The 16402-nt window shown below is 44.9% G+C and overlaps 1 protein-coding gene across 3 annotated transcripts in view; it reads right to left on the bottom strand.

Moving 5' to 3' along the window:
• LOC112221668 (adenylate cyclase type 6) overlaps positions 1 to 16402 on the bottom strand; it is an 83149-nt gene that overhangs the window by 5174 nt on the left and 61573 nt on the right. For all 3 annotated transcript variants that reach the window (XM_024383885.2, XM_024383887.2, XM_024383886.2), the window contains exons 5-20: positions 16065 to 16186; positions 14948 to 15059; positions 14578 to 14705; positions 14258 to 14416; positions 13758 to 13899; positions 13289 to 13426; positions 11340 to 11368; positions 10669 to 10816; positions 10286 to 10383; positions 9889 to 9976; positions 9522 to 9638; positions 9095 to 9253; positions 8813 to 8988; positions 8415 to 8483; positions 6823 to 6955; positions 5393 to 5656 (exon numbers count right to left, since the gene is read on the bottom strand). In XM_024383885.2, the coding sequence (XP_024239653.1) occupies positions 5393 to 5656; positions 6823 to 6955; positions 8415 to 8483; positions 8813 to 8988; positions 9095 to 9253; positions 9522 to 9638; positions 9889 to 9976; positions 10286 to 10383; positions 10669 to 10816; positions 11340 to 11368; positions 13289 to 13426; positions 13758 to 13899; positions 14258 to 14416; positions 14578 to 14705; positions 14948 to 15059; positions 16065 to 16186 (2082 nt within the window). The remainder of the gene's footprint in view (positions 1 to 5392; positions 5657 to 6822; positions 6956 to 8414; positions 8484 to 8812; positions 8989 to 9094; positions 9254 to 9521; positions 9639 to 9888; positions 9977 to 10285; positions 10384 to 10668; positions 10817 to 11339; positions 11369 to 13288; positions 13427 to 13757; positions 13900 to 14257; positions 14417 to 14577; positions 14706 to 14947; positions 15060 to 16064; positions 16187 to 16402) is intronic.

Genomic DNA, 16402 nt, shown 5'->3' with positions numbered 1-16402 from the left:
TGAACTTTAAAAGCCTGTTATATTAAATGAATTCCTGACTAAAATAGATCACATGAAACATTCAATAAATTGAGATTTTTTACATGAATAAAGCGGCATTTTGTCCCTCGTCATGTTTTTCCGACTTCTAAGAAGATTTGAATCCACTTAACTCCAAAAATTGAAACAATTCCTTTAAAAAAATAATCTAAAACACTGAACATATAATATTCAAATCATAGTGTAGGTGAGCTGGTTCTACTCTTTTTGGCAATTTTCTGGTATTTTGAGGTGGAAAACTGAGCACATCGGGCATAACATGTCAAACCATAGATAGATAGCCTTAGGGCTGACCCCAATTAGTTGACTGGTCGATTGTTTGCTTGTTAGGCTGTTAGTCAACCAACATTGTTTTAGGTCGAGCAGTAACAAATATATATATACAGTACCAGTCAAAAGTTTGGACACACCTACTCATTCAAGGGTTTTTCTTAATTTTTACACTGTAGAATAATAGTGAAGACATCAAAACTATGAAATAACACATGAAATCATATAGTATTTTATATTTGAGATTCTTCAAAGTAGCCACTCTTTGCCTTGATGACAGCTTTGCACACTCTTGGCATCCTCGCAACCAGCTTCACCTGTAATGCTTTTCCAACAGTCTTGAAGGGGTTCCCACATATGCTGAGCACTTGTTGGCTGCTTTTACTTCACGCTGCGGTCCAACTCATCCCAAACCTTCTCAATTGGGTTGAGGTCGGGTGATTGATGGAGGCCAGGTCATCTGATGCAGCACTCCCTCACTCTCCTTCTTGGTTAAATAGCCCTTACACAGCCTGGAGGTGTGTTGGTTCATTGTCCTGTTGAAAAACAAATGAGAGTCCCACTAAGCCTAAACCAGATGGGATGGCAGAATGCTGTGGTAGCCATGCTGGTTAAGTGCGCCTTGAATTCTAAATAAATCACCCACAGCGTCACCAGCAAAGCACCCCCACATGATCACACCTCCTCCTCCTATGCTTCACGGTGGGAACTACACATGCGGAGATCATCCGTTCATCCGTTCACCGGTTGGAACCAAAAATCTCAAATTTGGACTCATCAGGCCGGCCACAGGACAGATTTTCACCAGTCTAATATCCATTGCTCGTGTTTCTTGGTCCAAGCAAGTCTCTTCTTATTATTGGTGACCTTTAGTTGTGGTTTCTTTGCAGAAATTTGACCATGAAGGCCTGATTCACACAGTCTCCTCTGAACAGTTGATGTTGAGATGTGTCTGTTACTTTAACTCTGTGAAGCATTTATTTGGGCTGCAATCTGAGGTGCAGTTAACTCTAATGAACTTATCTTCTGCAGCAGAGGGAACTCTGGGTCTTTCTTTCCTGTGGCGGTCCTCATGAGAGCTAGTTTCATCATAGCGCTTGATGGATTTTGCGACTGTACTTGAAGAAACGTTAAATGTTCCGGACCTTCATGTCTTAACGTAATGATGGACTCCTCGTCTTTTACCAAATAGGGCTATCTTCTGTATACCACCCCTACCTTGTCACAAAACAATTGATTGGCTCAAACGCATTAACACCTGTCAATTGAAATGCATTCCAGGTGATTACCTCATGAAGCTGGTTGAGATAATGCCAAGAGTGTGCAAGCTGTCATCAAGGCAAAGGGTGGCTACTTTGAAGAATCTCAAAAAAAAAAAAAAAATACCATATGTGTTATTTCATAGTTTTGATGTCTTCATTATTATTCTACAATGCAGAAAATAGTAAAAATAAAGAAAAACCCTGGATTAAGTATGTGTCCAAACTTTGACTGGAACTGTATGTATATTTGTGCCAGTCGCAGTGATTTAATCCATTGCAGAGGCCAAGACTGAAAGCACATTTTAGCTTAATCTGAAAATGTGGTCGGAGCCTCCGGAGCCTCCAGAATGCAGAGGCCAAATCGAGCTCTGTACCACCTCCCAAATGATGTTACAATGCCGAGGGTTATGTATAACTCAGCATTGACATGATTGGTTGATGGTAGGTGGGGGCGGTACATCCTGTAGAAAACACAAACTCACTTCCTTCACAACTCCTCCGCAGTGTTCCACAAAGCGAAAGAAGTATGTATGCCCTGACTTCTGCTGAGGCCGTATCACCGTAAATTCTGCATGGCCAATGCAGACATTGGATCGCCCAGATGCACTTCTCTCTCCAGAATGCACTCTTTCCCGCCAATTTGTGCTCATTCATTTTTTCATAACTTCATTAAACTGTTTAAACAAAAATGTGCATATAAAAACCATAACTGGCACATAGATCGGTAGAAATGGCAAGATAAATTGGAATTTCACATGAGAAAAGGTTGCAGACTCCTCGTGTAGCCTATTAACGGCAACTTCAGGAGAGTGATGGCAGAATCTGATAATGCCAGCAGGAGCATAATAGTTGTGTCAGGTTACATTTTGTTCTTCGATTGGTCGAAAGAACTAGATAAGGCTAGATTTTAAAAAATGTATTTAACATTTTTGGTGAAGTTGCATACAATTGCCCCTTCCTGTTTGCACACAGCAAGTTTCCATTCCCCCAGTGATGGGGATTTATGGCTGATTTAAGATGAAAACCTCAACCCTGTTACTGTCACGCCCTGACCTTAGAGATCCCTTATAAATCTCTATGTTTGGTTAGGTCAGGGTGTGACTCGGGTGGGAAAATCTGTTTTCTATTTCTTTGTGTTTTTGGCTGAGTATGGTTCCCAATCAGAGGCAGCTGTCTATCGTTATCTCTGATTGGGGATCATATACAGTGTATAGGTTGTAATTTTCCCTTTGGGTTTTGTGGGATCTTGTTTTCTGTATAGTTTGTTTTGCCTTATAGAACTTTGTGCTTTTGTTTTTGTCGTTGTTATTTTGCTTTTGGTGTCATCAATAAAAAGAACGATGTACGCCTACCACGCTGCACCTTGGTCCGGTCATTCCACAAACGAGAGCCTTAACAGAAGACCAAAAACGGACCAAGCAGCATGGCCAGGATGAGTGGACATGGGAGGAGATCATGAATGGAGAAGGACCCTGGACGCGGGTAGGAGAGTATCGCCGTTCAAGGAGCAGATGGAGGCAGCGAAAGCAGAACGAGGACGATACGAGGAATTAGAGCAACGGAGCAAGCATGAGGGGCAGCCCCAAAAACTTTTTTTTTTTGGCGGGGGGGCACACGGGGAGATTGGCGGAGTCAGGTTTTAGACCTGAGCCAACTCCCTGTGCTTACCGTGGGGTAATGTCTCGAGTGCGCATTCACAGCCCGGTGCGCTCTGTGCCAGCTCCTCGCAGTTGCCTTGCTAGAGTGGGCATCTAGCCAGGATGGATTGTGTCGGCTCAGTGGTCCTGGTCTCCAGTGTGTCTCCTCGGTCCAGGATATCCTGCGCCAGCTCTACGCACGGTATCCCCAGTTCGCCAGCACCACCCAGTGTGACCTGTGCCAACTCCCCGCACTTGCCGTGCTACAGAGGGTATTCAGCCAGGACGCGTTGTGCCAACTCTGCGCTCCCGACCTCCGGTGCGCCTCCACGGTCCAGTGTGTCTTGCGCCGGCTCTACGCACTATGCCTCCAGTGCGCCTTCATAGTCCAGTGCGTCCTGTGCCAGTTCTCCACATTCACCGAGCTAAAGTGAGTATCCAGCCAGGATGTGTTGTGGCAGCTCCACTCACTAGGCTGCCAGCACGTCTCCTCAGTCCGGTGAGACCTGTTCCGGCTCCATGTACGAAGCCTCCTGTGATGATCCATGGCCCGAAGCCTCCAGTGATGATCCATGGCACGAAGTCTCCAGTGATGATTCATGGCCCGAAGCCTCCAGTGATGATCCATGGCACGAAGCCTCCAGTGATGATCCATGGCCCGGAGCCTGCAGTGATGATCCATGGCACGGAGCCTCCAGTGATGATCCATGGCACCAAGCCTGCAGTGATGATCCATGGCACGGAGCCTAATGTGATGATCCATGGCACGGAGCCTCCAGTGATGATCCATGGCATGAAGCCTTGTGATGATCCATGGCACGAAGCCTCATGTTATGATCCATGGCACGAAGCCTGGAGTGATGATCCATAGCACGGAGCCTCCAGCGACGGTCCCCAGTCCGGGTCCTCCAGCGATGGACCCCAGTCCGTGGCCTCCAGCGACGGTCCCCAGTCCGGGGCCCCAAGCGACGGTCCGCAGCCCAGAGCCTCCAGCGACGGTCGGCAGCCCAGAGCCTTCAACGGCGGTCGGCAGTCCAGAGCCTCCAGCGACGGTCGGCAGTCCAGAGCCTCCAGCGACGGTCGGCAGTCCAGAGCCTCCAGCGAGGGTTCCAAGTCCAGAGCCTTCAGCGAGGGTTCCCAGTCCAGAGCCTTCAGCGAGGGTTCCCAGTCCAGAGCCTTCAGCGAGGGTTCCCAGTCCAGAGCCTTCAGCGAGGGTTCCCAGTCCAGAGCCTTCAGCGAGGGTTCCCAGTCCAGAGCCTCTGGGGATGATCTACGGTCCGGAGGTCCTGGCGACCATCCCTGCACCAGAGGCGTCACCGAAGTGGGGGGAGCCTCAAGCGGAGCAGGGTTGGCGTCCCGCACCAGAGCCTCCAACGAGAGTAGATGCCCACCCAGACCCTTCCCTATAGGTTCAGGTTTGCAGCCGGAGTCCGCACCTTTGGGTTGGGGGTACTGTCACGCCCTGACCTTAGAGATCCTTATTATTCTCTATGTTTGGTTAGGTCAGGGTGTGACTCGGTGGGAAAATCTATGTTTTCTATTTCTTTGTGTTTTTGGCTGAGTTCCCAATCAGAGGCAGTTGTCTATCGTTGTTTCTAATTGGGGATCATATATAGGTTGTCATTTTCCTTTTTTGTTTTGTGGGATCTTGTTTTCTGTATAGTTTGTTTTGCCTTACAGAACTGTGCACTTTTGTTTTTGCCATTGTTATTTTGCTTTTGGTGTCATCAATAAAAAGAACGATGTACGCCTACCACACTGCACCTTGGTCCGGTCATTCCACAAACGAGAGCCTTAACAGTTACGGTAAACCCTGTCAACACTTACTATTGTCTTTTTAAAATTATTTACCCCTTGAGATGGGTAAATATGTTTTTTTTTTATGACAAAATGTTCAAAATTAGGTGCAAGTTACTACCCAAAATGCACTCTATTCATAGAACGACTCAGCTATATCAATCGCTCTTCTTTATTTCTCTTGGTGACATTGTGGATTTTATTCCAGACCACCCCTTTCTCCCCTCCCACCTCATCCTATCTCTCACCTCGTAAAAGTCTACGATGATCTCATTCGGTAATCTCAAAGACTCCATCCCCTCGTTGTCTCTCCTCCCTCCCCCATTCCTCCCCTCCTCCCTCCCCAACCTTTCCCTTCCTTTATTTATACATATTATTCTCTCTCACCTCATCAAAGTCAGCGATGATCTCGTTAAGTAGCCTAAGACACTCCACTCCCTCGTTGTTGGCCTCCAGCTCCACGTAGAACTCAGAGAAGTTGGAGATGGAGGCGAACATGACGGCCACACACTCACAGGACTGGTAGTAGAGCTCGTCGTTACGCCGCTCCCGCGCCAGGAAGTGTGCGGCCACGTCTTTAGGCAGGATGTTGTGGAGGAGGCGGCGGTTGTAGGCCTGAAGCTCCTCCATCTCCTCTTTCTCCTCTGTAGCCTGGAGGGGACAGACACCGGGGAATGGGGAAATGGTTTGTTAAAAGGGATGAGAAAGTGACTAAATGATTAATAGGGCAACCTCATTGCTGTCTGTCTATAGGTATTGTGAGGAACAGAAAATGCTGATTGGCGTTTAGTATTCCACTGAACGTAGACCAGAGTCGAGATTAAAAGTCACTCTGCTGCAACCACTATCTACAGAGAAAGGCTGAGGTCTGCTGAGTGATGTCACCAGATACAATAACCGAGGCATGTGGACTCTACCTGCTGGACGTGTGTGTGGGGGGGGGTGCCAGGTCCTACCTAGCTTCCAGAGGAAGTCGAGGTGTGTGTGTGTGCGTGTGTGTGTGTGAGGGATGTGAAAAAAAAACATTTAACGACGATGATGCAATGGTGGAGAGTCGACTCTCCAAAATAATTGATTCTTTGCACAGACCCCATTTCTGAGTGTCAAGATTCAGTATTTTTGAAACAGAGGAGACTGATTAGTTGCCGTACTGCAGAGAACACAAACACTTGTGTCTTTCATAGCAAGCTAGTGAGGGACGGAGAGAGAGGGGAGGGGCACAGTACAGAGAGGTCAGCCACCAGGCAGACAGAGTCATAACCGTGCACTAGGCCTATCTATCAGCAATCAAAAGGTATATCTCGCAATGGAATGCTGTATCTTGCAATTTCTTGGCTTGCAATGTCTCGCAAGGTCTCGCAACTTCAGTAAAGCAGGGCCTATTATCAATGAATAAGTTAGGATATTTTACACGCAACAGACCGAAGACTGAACACACACTCACACCATTAGCATTAGTGGGAACCAAGACTGTTCTCAGGGCAGGTCTGCCAGTTTTGACGAGCAGAAGTGCCTTTTCGTAGAAAGTTAGGAGAATTTATAAAGCAGGTTAGGGAAACGTAGCATGTTAGCGTGGCATGTTAGGAGAAATAACATGCCAGGTTAGGAAAGGGGTAGATAAAATTGCCCCAGACGAAGCGACACCCAGGCCATCCCTGAGAACTATCTTGGTTTCCACTAATGCAATGCTGCCAGCACGAGGGAGAGAGGAGGGGGCAGAACCATGGTGTGCATAGGTCTTGGTAATCTGTATCTCTTGTCTTTTTCCCCCACAAACAATCTTAGTGAGTGTGTATGTGTGTGGTGCCAGGTCCTACCTGCAGCTTCCACAGGAAGTCGAGGCGTGCAGTGGACTCAACCTGCTGGGCGTGTAGGTACAGAGCCAGGACGAACACCGTCAGGATGACAGGGGTCATAACCTTTAGAGACACCTTGGTCACACTCTCCTGGCTGGGGGGAGGGAGACAGGGAGACACTCAATCAATCAAGCAATGAATCAAGTAATCAATCAGTGGAGGTCCCTTGGAGGACCATTTTCAGAAAATTACAAATAGTGAAACATTAAAAAAAAGCTAATTTCCATCCTCCTCTGGGTACATTGACTTCAACACAGTAATTATGACAACTTCTGGAGGACATCCTCCAAACTATAAGATATCTTGCAGTATGAACTAACATCTTGTCCATCCAATCATAGGATCAGAGAATAAATCTAGTACTGAAAGCATACCGGTAAACTACAGCTAGCTAGAACTGTAGTGCATAAAATGTGGTGAGCACTTGACTCAAAAAGAGAGAAATAATTATTTTTCTTTTTTAATTAAGAAGCAGCAGAGAGAGCTAGCTATAGGTCATGTTTTTTTCTTTTTAGTTTACCTTTAGTTTAGCTAATGCAGATGATTTAGCCTATTCAACAACCTGACTCAAACAAAGAGGAATGCTGTTTATGTTAGCTAGCTGGCTAAGGCATCCAACACCACAACTCTAAGTCAAGGTAAGCTTTCAGTTTTATAAATGTATTGCCAACGGGGCCTGCCGGTTTAACTGCTAATCTGCTTCCGCTACATTTACTGCGTGATTTGATAGACGGATTGGATTGTGGGTGTACTAACGCGTTAGTTCTAGTTTGTTGACTATGATGTTGCCTTGGTGACAATGATGTACGCTCTAGCAGTAACCTTATGGTATAAAGGTTTGGCTCTGAGAGGTATTTGATGGAAAATTTAGAGAAGGAGAGCGCGTAGATGCGAGAATGACTTATACAACGAGCAAAGCAATGATGCTGTATGTGGCTGTTATGAAAGTGAACTGTGTTTGCAGGTGATCAGGGGTATATTCATTCCGCCGATTCCGTTGCAAAAAGTATCTTAGTTAAACAGACCTACCTGAATTTGTCCAATAGAATCTCTTGTTTTAGTTGAAAATGGAATGTTTTGCAACTGTTTGGACAAATAATTACACATGCTAGATGCAGGCAAGAGTGTGCAAGGCGGTATTGTTTGTGTCACTGTATGTCACCTTGATTTCTCCAATTTGTCTATCGACCTCTGCACCTACGTTACAAAAGTTCATTTGTAGGCTAGGTTGTAGCAACCCCATGATGGGTAGGTATACTGTAGGGGAACATTTGGTATCATGTACTGTAGTAGCCTAAACCTATTGCTGTTACACTGAGCTGGGTGAATGGAATATGAGGCCATGCTCATAAAATTAAAATTGGTCTCCCTAATCTTGATGGGCATGAACTGCCACTGTAATCAATCAATCACGATCCTGGCTGAGGTTGGAGACAGAGGGAGGAGGGACTTAGTCTTAGACTTAGAGTAGACACGCACACTAACATGGACATGGTAACAGTACATTGACCAAAATACTTAAAGAGAAGACCAAAAGATAACAATGAACTTACCACATCTCTGTAACTGTTTCATTGAAACTAGGAAACCAATCTAGAGAGTCATTCAAAGGTGTGAAAGAGCTAAGGGCAAAAACAAAACACAAATTGATTAAATACCTTCAACACTTGACAAGACATTTGTGCATTGCACACCACAAAGGTAGACACAAGTTCACATTGACTAGAATTGTATATTTGCGCTCTTAAGCTTGTAATGTGGACTGCAACGTGATACAACCTGCCTTGAGTACCATATGGTCAGGGTTTGCACTTTCGGGACTATTCCATGCAACTTTATCAACTAGTGCAGCTTAAGTATTTGAACAAAAACAAATACTACTTGAACAAATACTATGAAGTGGGCAAACAGGCTACAGTTAGTGCCAGGGTGTGTGTGTGTGTTAACTCACAGGGTGTTGGCGGTGAGTAGCAGGTCTGCGTTGTCGAACAGGGCCACCTGGGGCCACTCCACCAGCAGCAGGAAGGTGACCTGGATCAGCACCATAAGGGCCAGCTTGCCTATACTGCTGATGTGGAGGAACACACTGCAGGCCAGCAGGGTCAGGAGAACACTGTAGCAGAAATACTGGAGGAAGAGGGGAGGGGGGGGGTTTAGCAAGTTCTAACAATGTAATTACATACAGTATTCACGCCGCACTCACACCACCCACTAGCGTCCCTGCTGGGCTCACCTCAGGGAAGTGGCATGGCATGGGCTGGCTGGGGCACAGGGTCAGTCCGTCCTGTGCCGACTGTGTGAGGTTGTGTAGTAGACACAGAGTCACCAAACTGGAGGACAGGTTACGCTCACGCACCACACAGTCCACCAGGCCCTCTCTGTCACAGGTGAACTACAGGGAGAGATACACATGTCAACCAACAGAGAAACCCAAACCCACGGATGTCAAACTGAATTAATACCGTTGCAGGCACTATCGGAAGAATTATTCACAATGTTCGTGCAACACGGCGCTCTATCATCTTCTACTGATAGCTTGTCACAAAAAAAAGCTATGCCATAGTACTGTACAGCGCTTTAAAAAGGAACCGTTTTATTACCTGCAATTCGAACTACACTGTTATTGTACAATGAACGGGAAAGCAAATAGTGGTCCCTACCATGTTCACGAAGGCAGACATGAAGAGGAGTATGATGGTGAGGACCCCCACCAGGGTACTATTGGTACGAGACTGGACGATCTTCTTAGTCAGCGTCTGCAATGCAGCCGGGAAGAGCTGGGAGAAGGAGAGGGGGGCAGGGAGACAGAGAGCGAGAGATAAAGAAAGAGAATAATTCATCTTAGTCCTCTTAGATTAAAAGATACAGCCTGGGATCTGGGGAATATGTTTGATGGTCCTTGAAATTCTATTTACACATGGATTCTTGAGGAATATAACGCATCATCTAAACAAATGCCAACTCTTGGCTACATTGCTTATGAAAGGGTGATAAGACGATTAGAAAATGGTGGCCCTTGTCCCGTACCTTGATGCAGGAGTAGATGGCACAGATGAAGAGGATGTTGACGAGGATGATGAAGATGCTGATGTAAAGACCCAGCATGAGGGGAGTGCTGCGGAGAAAAAGAAGAAGAATACATCTTACCGGAAGTCCCATACTGCACCAAATTCAATTTACCATTAGGCTACTATTCAGTACATTACTACATGTATTCAGTATGTTGTCTTTGATAGGTTTAATAAGGTTAAAAGGGCGGTCCCTTATTTGGTCCATTGAGCCGGCTACCCCGTAGAGACCAACCAGCAGCCTAGTTTAGTTCCATGCAGGTACAATTAGAAAGGTGAATGAATACAAAATCAAATATACATTTAAAAAAAACAATGAGAAGAGAAGTTAGGTATAATTCAAGATATTGACTTACTGGGGGAAAATGATGATCTGGATGAAACAAATGAAGCAGAAGACTAACAGACCACAGGCCACGTAGCCTCCAAAACGATCATCCACCTTCTTAGAGTACTAAAAACATCATCGGGAGAGGGAATAATACAATTAGCGGCCGTGTAACTATTAGCTGCAGCAGCAAGCTGTTAACACAATAAGGAGGACCACAACGGGAGAAGAATCCTTTAGGCTTTATTGTGCTTTCTTTATCATTTTGTAACGCATGTGATGTCTCCTGGTCTGGAGTGGGTTTATATGTATTGTCATAGTCAAATCGATCAATAAATGAATCATTGACTCAATCAACAAATCACAACGCATCATACTGCATTTAAACAGTGTTAACATTTCTCCTCTGACCTTCTTCTCCAGGTCTTTAGTCTGGAAGGTGAGGAGGAACTTCTTGACGTGGTCTTTTCGGAGTTGGTCTATGCTGCGGGCGTCAATGGCTCGGCCCAGAAACTCATCCACCTCATCCTCAGGGTTCAGGGCCTCTTGGGCACAGCGGCTACAAACAGGGAGACAGGACAATAGACGGGGTCATGGAGACAGACAGACAAGGACAACAGACAGGGTCATGGAGATAGAAGCACAAATCAAACAGTATTTGAATTCTTAGCCTGTTTACAGATGTGCAGACGTTACACTTTTGAGACTATTCCATTCCATCATAGGCATTTCTCAATCAAGCGTTTTATTGAAAGAAAACAAATACTATTTGAACCCAGATCTACCTCTGTGACAGGCAGTGATTAAGAGCCAATAGGGAATTAGTGCTGGACTGACTCTGACCCTCTAAAACCAACAGTCTGCTCTAAACTTAGCTCCAACAATAACTAACAGTGTGCCAATCAGTCCCCAATGGGCCAATGCCTACACTACTACATTAAACACACACACACACACACACACACACACACACACACACACACACACACACACACACACACACACACTGGCCAATGCCTACAACAACACAGAGTACACACACAGTAATCCGATAACAACTACTGGGCCAAAATAGGACTCACTTGTCTTGTCTGGATGTTTCATCGATACCCTGGGAAAAGTGAGAGGAAGACATAGAGAGAGAGCGAGAGAGAGAGGAGAAGAATGGATGAGAGCGAGAGAGAGAAAGAAAGAGGAGAGAGAGAAGAATGGATGAGAGAGAGCGATGTTTTAGACACGTAGCCAGTGAAAACCAGTGTAACCAAGCCAGTGAAAAACACATACCGCCAGACTCAGACATCTGCACAGTTAATCCCTGGGAGCCAGACTGACATTTTAATTAATGCTGTAGGATTAAAATTACACCGTCCTCCCCCTGGGCAATACCCCTCAGAAAAGAAGAGAGAGTGAGGGGAAGGGAGGTAAATGAGAAGAGGAGAAAAGAGAAGAGAAGGAGAGGAACAAGATGACAGAAGTTGAGAAGGGGAAGGGAAGTGACTTTGGAGAGAGGGTGAGAAGAAGAGGAGAGTGAAGAGGAGAAGACAGGTGAAGTGTAGGGCGTGAGGAAAGAGAGGGGAATGGAGAGAGGTTGAGAACAGGAAGAGAGGAGAAATGATCATGGAGATGCAGCCCTGCTAGACTGATCAGATCTGAAGCATTGTTGTTGTGAATCATATCAGAGTCAATAACAAGTGTTAGGCTAGCTGTCTACCACTGGCCACTAACTTCCATTGGGTGTTGGGTGGACATTAAAGGGGCAATCTGCGATTGAAACAATAACAAAGGGTACACCCTGCCACGGTTTTGGTAAAAAGCTGAGGGACGGGCCTGGAGAAATGTAACCACAAAAATTCATAGACAGAGCTATTGATGCAAAGACTGACCATCCAAGATATCGAAATTATAGTTTTATGCATATTTTGAGGCTATACAATGTTTGTTTACATTTAATTTGTTTACAAACATTGTGGTAAAACAAGCTTATATTTTGGGTTATGATGAGTACGACAGTTGAACTGAGCTCATGAGGCATTTATAAGTTATATTCCTCAAGAAGAAATTAGTATATATATAATTAATTTATAACTTTAAAAAAAATGTATATAGCAATTGTGGATTACCCCTTTAATCACAGCGGAGCTGTGTAACTAACTCCCACTTGTTGCGATGGTGTTGGATCTATACTGATCGAGACATGATTTCAGTTTTCCATGGGCTGTTTTATGGGCTTGAGGCTTGTATTACGCACATGATTAAAGCTTCGGTTGCTTGACAAAAACATGAACCATTTTATGTCAGTAAAGTCATACGGTATAATAAAAATAAAAAATCACAACAGCTGTGATGGAAACAGGAAGTTTTGGTACAATTGTATAAATGTCGACAGATAATTTGTTTGTTGGTGGAGTCAAGTGATGATGTGGTCCTCCCACTAACACTCGTAAAACCATGCAGTTTATTAGGCTACGGATGAAATAAATGACGAGCTTTAAATGTACTTAAATAAATGTACTTTCACCACAGGGTGGTGAAAGTACACGGTGATGAGCTTGATGCTCCGTTCCGATAAATATCGAGGGTCTTGTTCTGGTTAGACAAATCAAAACATTCTCCCTCTTATCCATAATCATCTCATCATGTAGACTAGCCTACCCGCACTATCTGCAAGCTGTTAGCTAGAGTGCACATACTGAAACCAGAGTAGGCACATATGCTATTTAACGCAACAGTTTTTTGTGACCAAACTATCAGCAAGAGTTGAAAATGCGATGGAAACACATTGAACTTTCCATTTTTTTTTATTCGGTACATGTAAACTTAAGCCAAAAAGTACACCACGTAATCACGCACTGATTTTTTTTGATCCGCAACAAGTCAGTTTGGTGGAAATACCTCTGGTGGGAAAATGCACATATTCTCGTGACGCAGATTTGAGAATATTCACATGCAAATCTGTCGCCAATTGGATGGAATCCTAGCTATATAGAGCAACCATTTGCTCTCAGACCATTTCAGGTCATCAGTTTCTCACCATCTGCCTGAAGACCTTGGAGTCCTTGGTCCTGGAGAACCTTGTGTCGGGTACCCAGCGTGGCATCAGGCCCTCAGTGGAGTTGGCACGTACCCGCTGCATCATGGCACTCTTGGCCATCGCTGCCTTCTCCTCTTTCTGCAGGGAGGGAAATGACCACACCAATAGATTCACACTGGACATTTGAATGTTGTTACACAGTATTTTTTATCCCCCCGCAAAATTCTATACTATTACCAACATAGATTCTGACAGAGATTTCGAACAATACACATTCTTTTTGATAATTCAATGAATAATTAATGATAAGTACCATCCAGGAAAAAAAAGAGGAAACCAATGAATAAATGGATAACTAAAGGAAATGAAGAATTTCTATGATCTGAAACTGACAATGGACAATAAACTATTATTTTTCCTAGTATAAATGGAAAAACGATTGATTTAACTCGTTAAATAAACAACAGACCCTTTTCTGGCTGCACCCCAGCACCAGGAACGTCTCGATGTTGTTCTCCTTCAGATAGGCATTCCTGTCCCCTCCGAACCCCGGCTCCACCTCATAGTCCCCATTCAGGTACTGTAGGGTGGCCTTCGTGATGTGGATACGCCTAGTAACACACACATACACACAAGGTCAAGGGGTCACATTGACACAGTACATCAGAGGACATTTTGAATCTCGAGGACTGCAATACCAGCAAGAGTGTAATCAATACTAACACTTTATTATGATGCCCCACATCTAGTTAGATTTATTGTATTATCAAGCGTGTTTTATCCTCTATTTGTGCTTAATTGTGATGTGTCTGAGCCATATGCCTGTAAGCCAAAGACAAATGTTTATTTTTTTACCAAAAAATTGACAATAAAGGCTTGAACTTGCATGCTCAACTAAATGGTTAGCAGTAGATCAAGTGCAACCCTATAGGAGTTTTCTATGTTGTGTTGGTGGTAGGAGGGGCTTACCCTGCCGCACCCCCTGCCTCCATGTGATTGGCTAGAGTGACATCGTTGGACCATACGTCAAACTGCCACTTCCTGAGTCCCAGCACTCCACAGTGGACCCGGCCGCTATGGATACCCACACGCATGTTCACATTGACCCCTGTGACCTCTCTCACCAGCCTGCAGGGAGACAAACACACGCACACACACAGTTAGACACACAGACACTTGCACAGACACACACACACACCGAAAAAACCCTGTTGCGATAGATTCTAGACAAGCCAAAATGTGCTTCTTACTAATTCAAAGTAGGTTATTCATTAGTGTGTGTGACTCACGAGATGGCCTCTATCATGTCCACCCCCATCTCCACACAGCAGTGTGCATGGTCGGCCCTGGGTTCAGGCAGTCCAGACACACAGTAGTAGCAGTCTCCAAGGATCTTGATCCTCAGACAGTGGTTCTCCTATAGGACACACAAATGTGCCGCAAACACAGGTTCAGGGTTAGGATGTAGTTTATACGTAAAATGTTAAATGTATTATGGAGCATGACACAACACAAATGTAAGTGGCCAGTAGCCAATGAATTACACCACTATGGGCGATGCAAAATCCACAATTTAAAAGTAAAGAGTACATCTATAATATGTTTGAAATCTGACGCACGGGGTTGAAGTGACTGATTATATGATGTCTAACTGCTCACCGAAGCTAGTTTGTCGAAGCGAGCGAAAAGTTCATTCAGTGTCATGACCAACTCTTGTGCGGTGCATTGTGATGCCAGGCTGGTGAATCCTTCGATGTCTGCAAACAGTATACTGTTGGATGGAGAGAGACGGAGAGAGAAAGAAAGACAGAGAGAGAGAGCGAGAGAGAAAGCGGGGGTAAGAAAGATTGTATGACAGAGGGAGAAAAAGAGAGAACGAAAGAGGGAGAGAGAGAGAGAGAGGGGGAAGAGGGAGAGAGAGATCAATAACCCATCATCAGCATGGTCATGCGCCTACCAGCCTGTCTGCTCCCTTCCTCCATCTCTTGTTGAGATAGAGAGCCATTTATTCTGTTCAGCTTTTCGTCTGGACTCATATAGGTCACCTTCAGTCCTCCCTCCCTCCCCAGTGAAGACATCTCAGCACGATTCTAATTTTCTAATTTGTGGTATTAATTACAAGGAAGAGGAAAAACAACTGGAATGTTGACACTTCTAGTGGAGAGATGACAGATGGCGCTGTTGCCCTCTTGATCAATGTTCTGACTCAATAATAATAATAACAACAACAACATGATAGAAGACAGACCGATAGAGAGAGACTGTCTGAGGAGTTTCACAGTGTTAATTCAACACATCTTTATGGTGATTGAATAGAGTTTAGACTAATATCTGGGTTAAGAGGCTGGTGGTGTTAGATCAGGTTGTCCAGGGTCCACAAAACATCTCAGAGTAGGAGTGCTGACCTAGGATGAGTTTAGCATTTTAGTTAATACTTAATAAGATAGCATGGACTGATCCTAGATCACTATTCCTACTCAGACACTTTGTGGATATGGGCCCAAGGCATTACTGGCTTTCGTATGCTTGCTTCCTTCATCCTTGTTTCCTCAATTCCTCTCAAAGTTCATTGGAGGAAGCAGTCCCAGGGAGGGACCTTGGATCCTTTCCTTTAATGTGCTTTAAGAGGATTTGAGGAACTGTGGCAGTTTTGTCATTTGAGCCAATACAGATGTGTTACTTTTTGACCTCAGCACCACTGGTTGCGGAAGAGAGTGAAATGGTCAGTGTGTGTCCATGGTTACGGCAGAGGGAAAGGGTGTGTGTCCATGGTTACCTGACGTTGTCATGTTTCTGGATGTAGATCTTGTGGAACATCATATCTTCCTTCTTGGCGTTGATATCTGCCTTCATCTCCATGGCAACGTGCCTCGGCAGCACCGACAGCAACAGGCGCTCCTGGAGAATGTGTATGATAGACAGAGAGAGACACAGAGAGAGAGAGAGAGAGACAGAGAAGTGAGAGAAAAGCACTCAACCCATTGCCTTTCATGTGTTTCAACAGCTAGAAACCTAAATGAGTCACTGCCTTGAGTGCCAGTCATTCGTTGGAATACTGCGTGGGAACATGTTGGTAGAGTATAGAGGCATTCAGAAATACTCTATATTGTTGAC

The sequence above is a fragment of the Oncorhynchus tshawytscha genome, linkage group LG22 (genome assembly GCF_018296145.1).
Source record: "Oncorhynchus tshawytscha isolate Ot180627B linkage group LG22, Otsh_v2.0, whole genome shotgun sequence".
In the NCBI taxonomy this organism is placed as follows: Eukaryota; Metazoa; Chordata; class Actinopteri; order Salmoniformes; family Salmonidae; genus Oncorhynchus; species Oncorhynchus tshawytscha.
The sequence above is the reverse complement of the archived record's forward strand: the minus strand, read 5'-3'. Positions and strand labels throughout refer to the sequence as shown.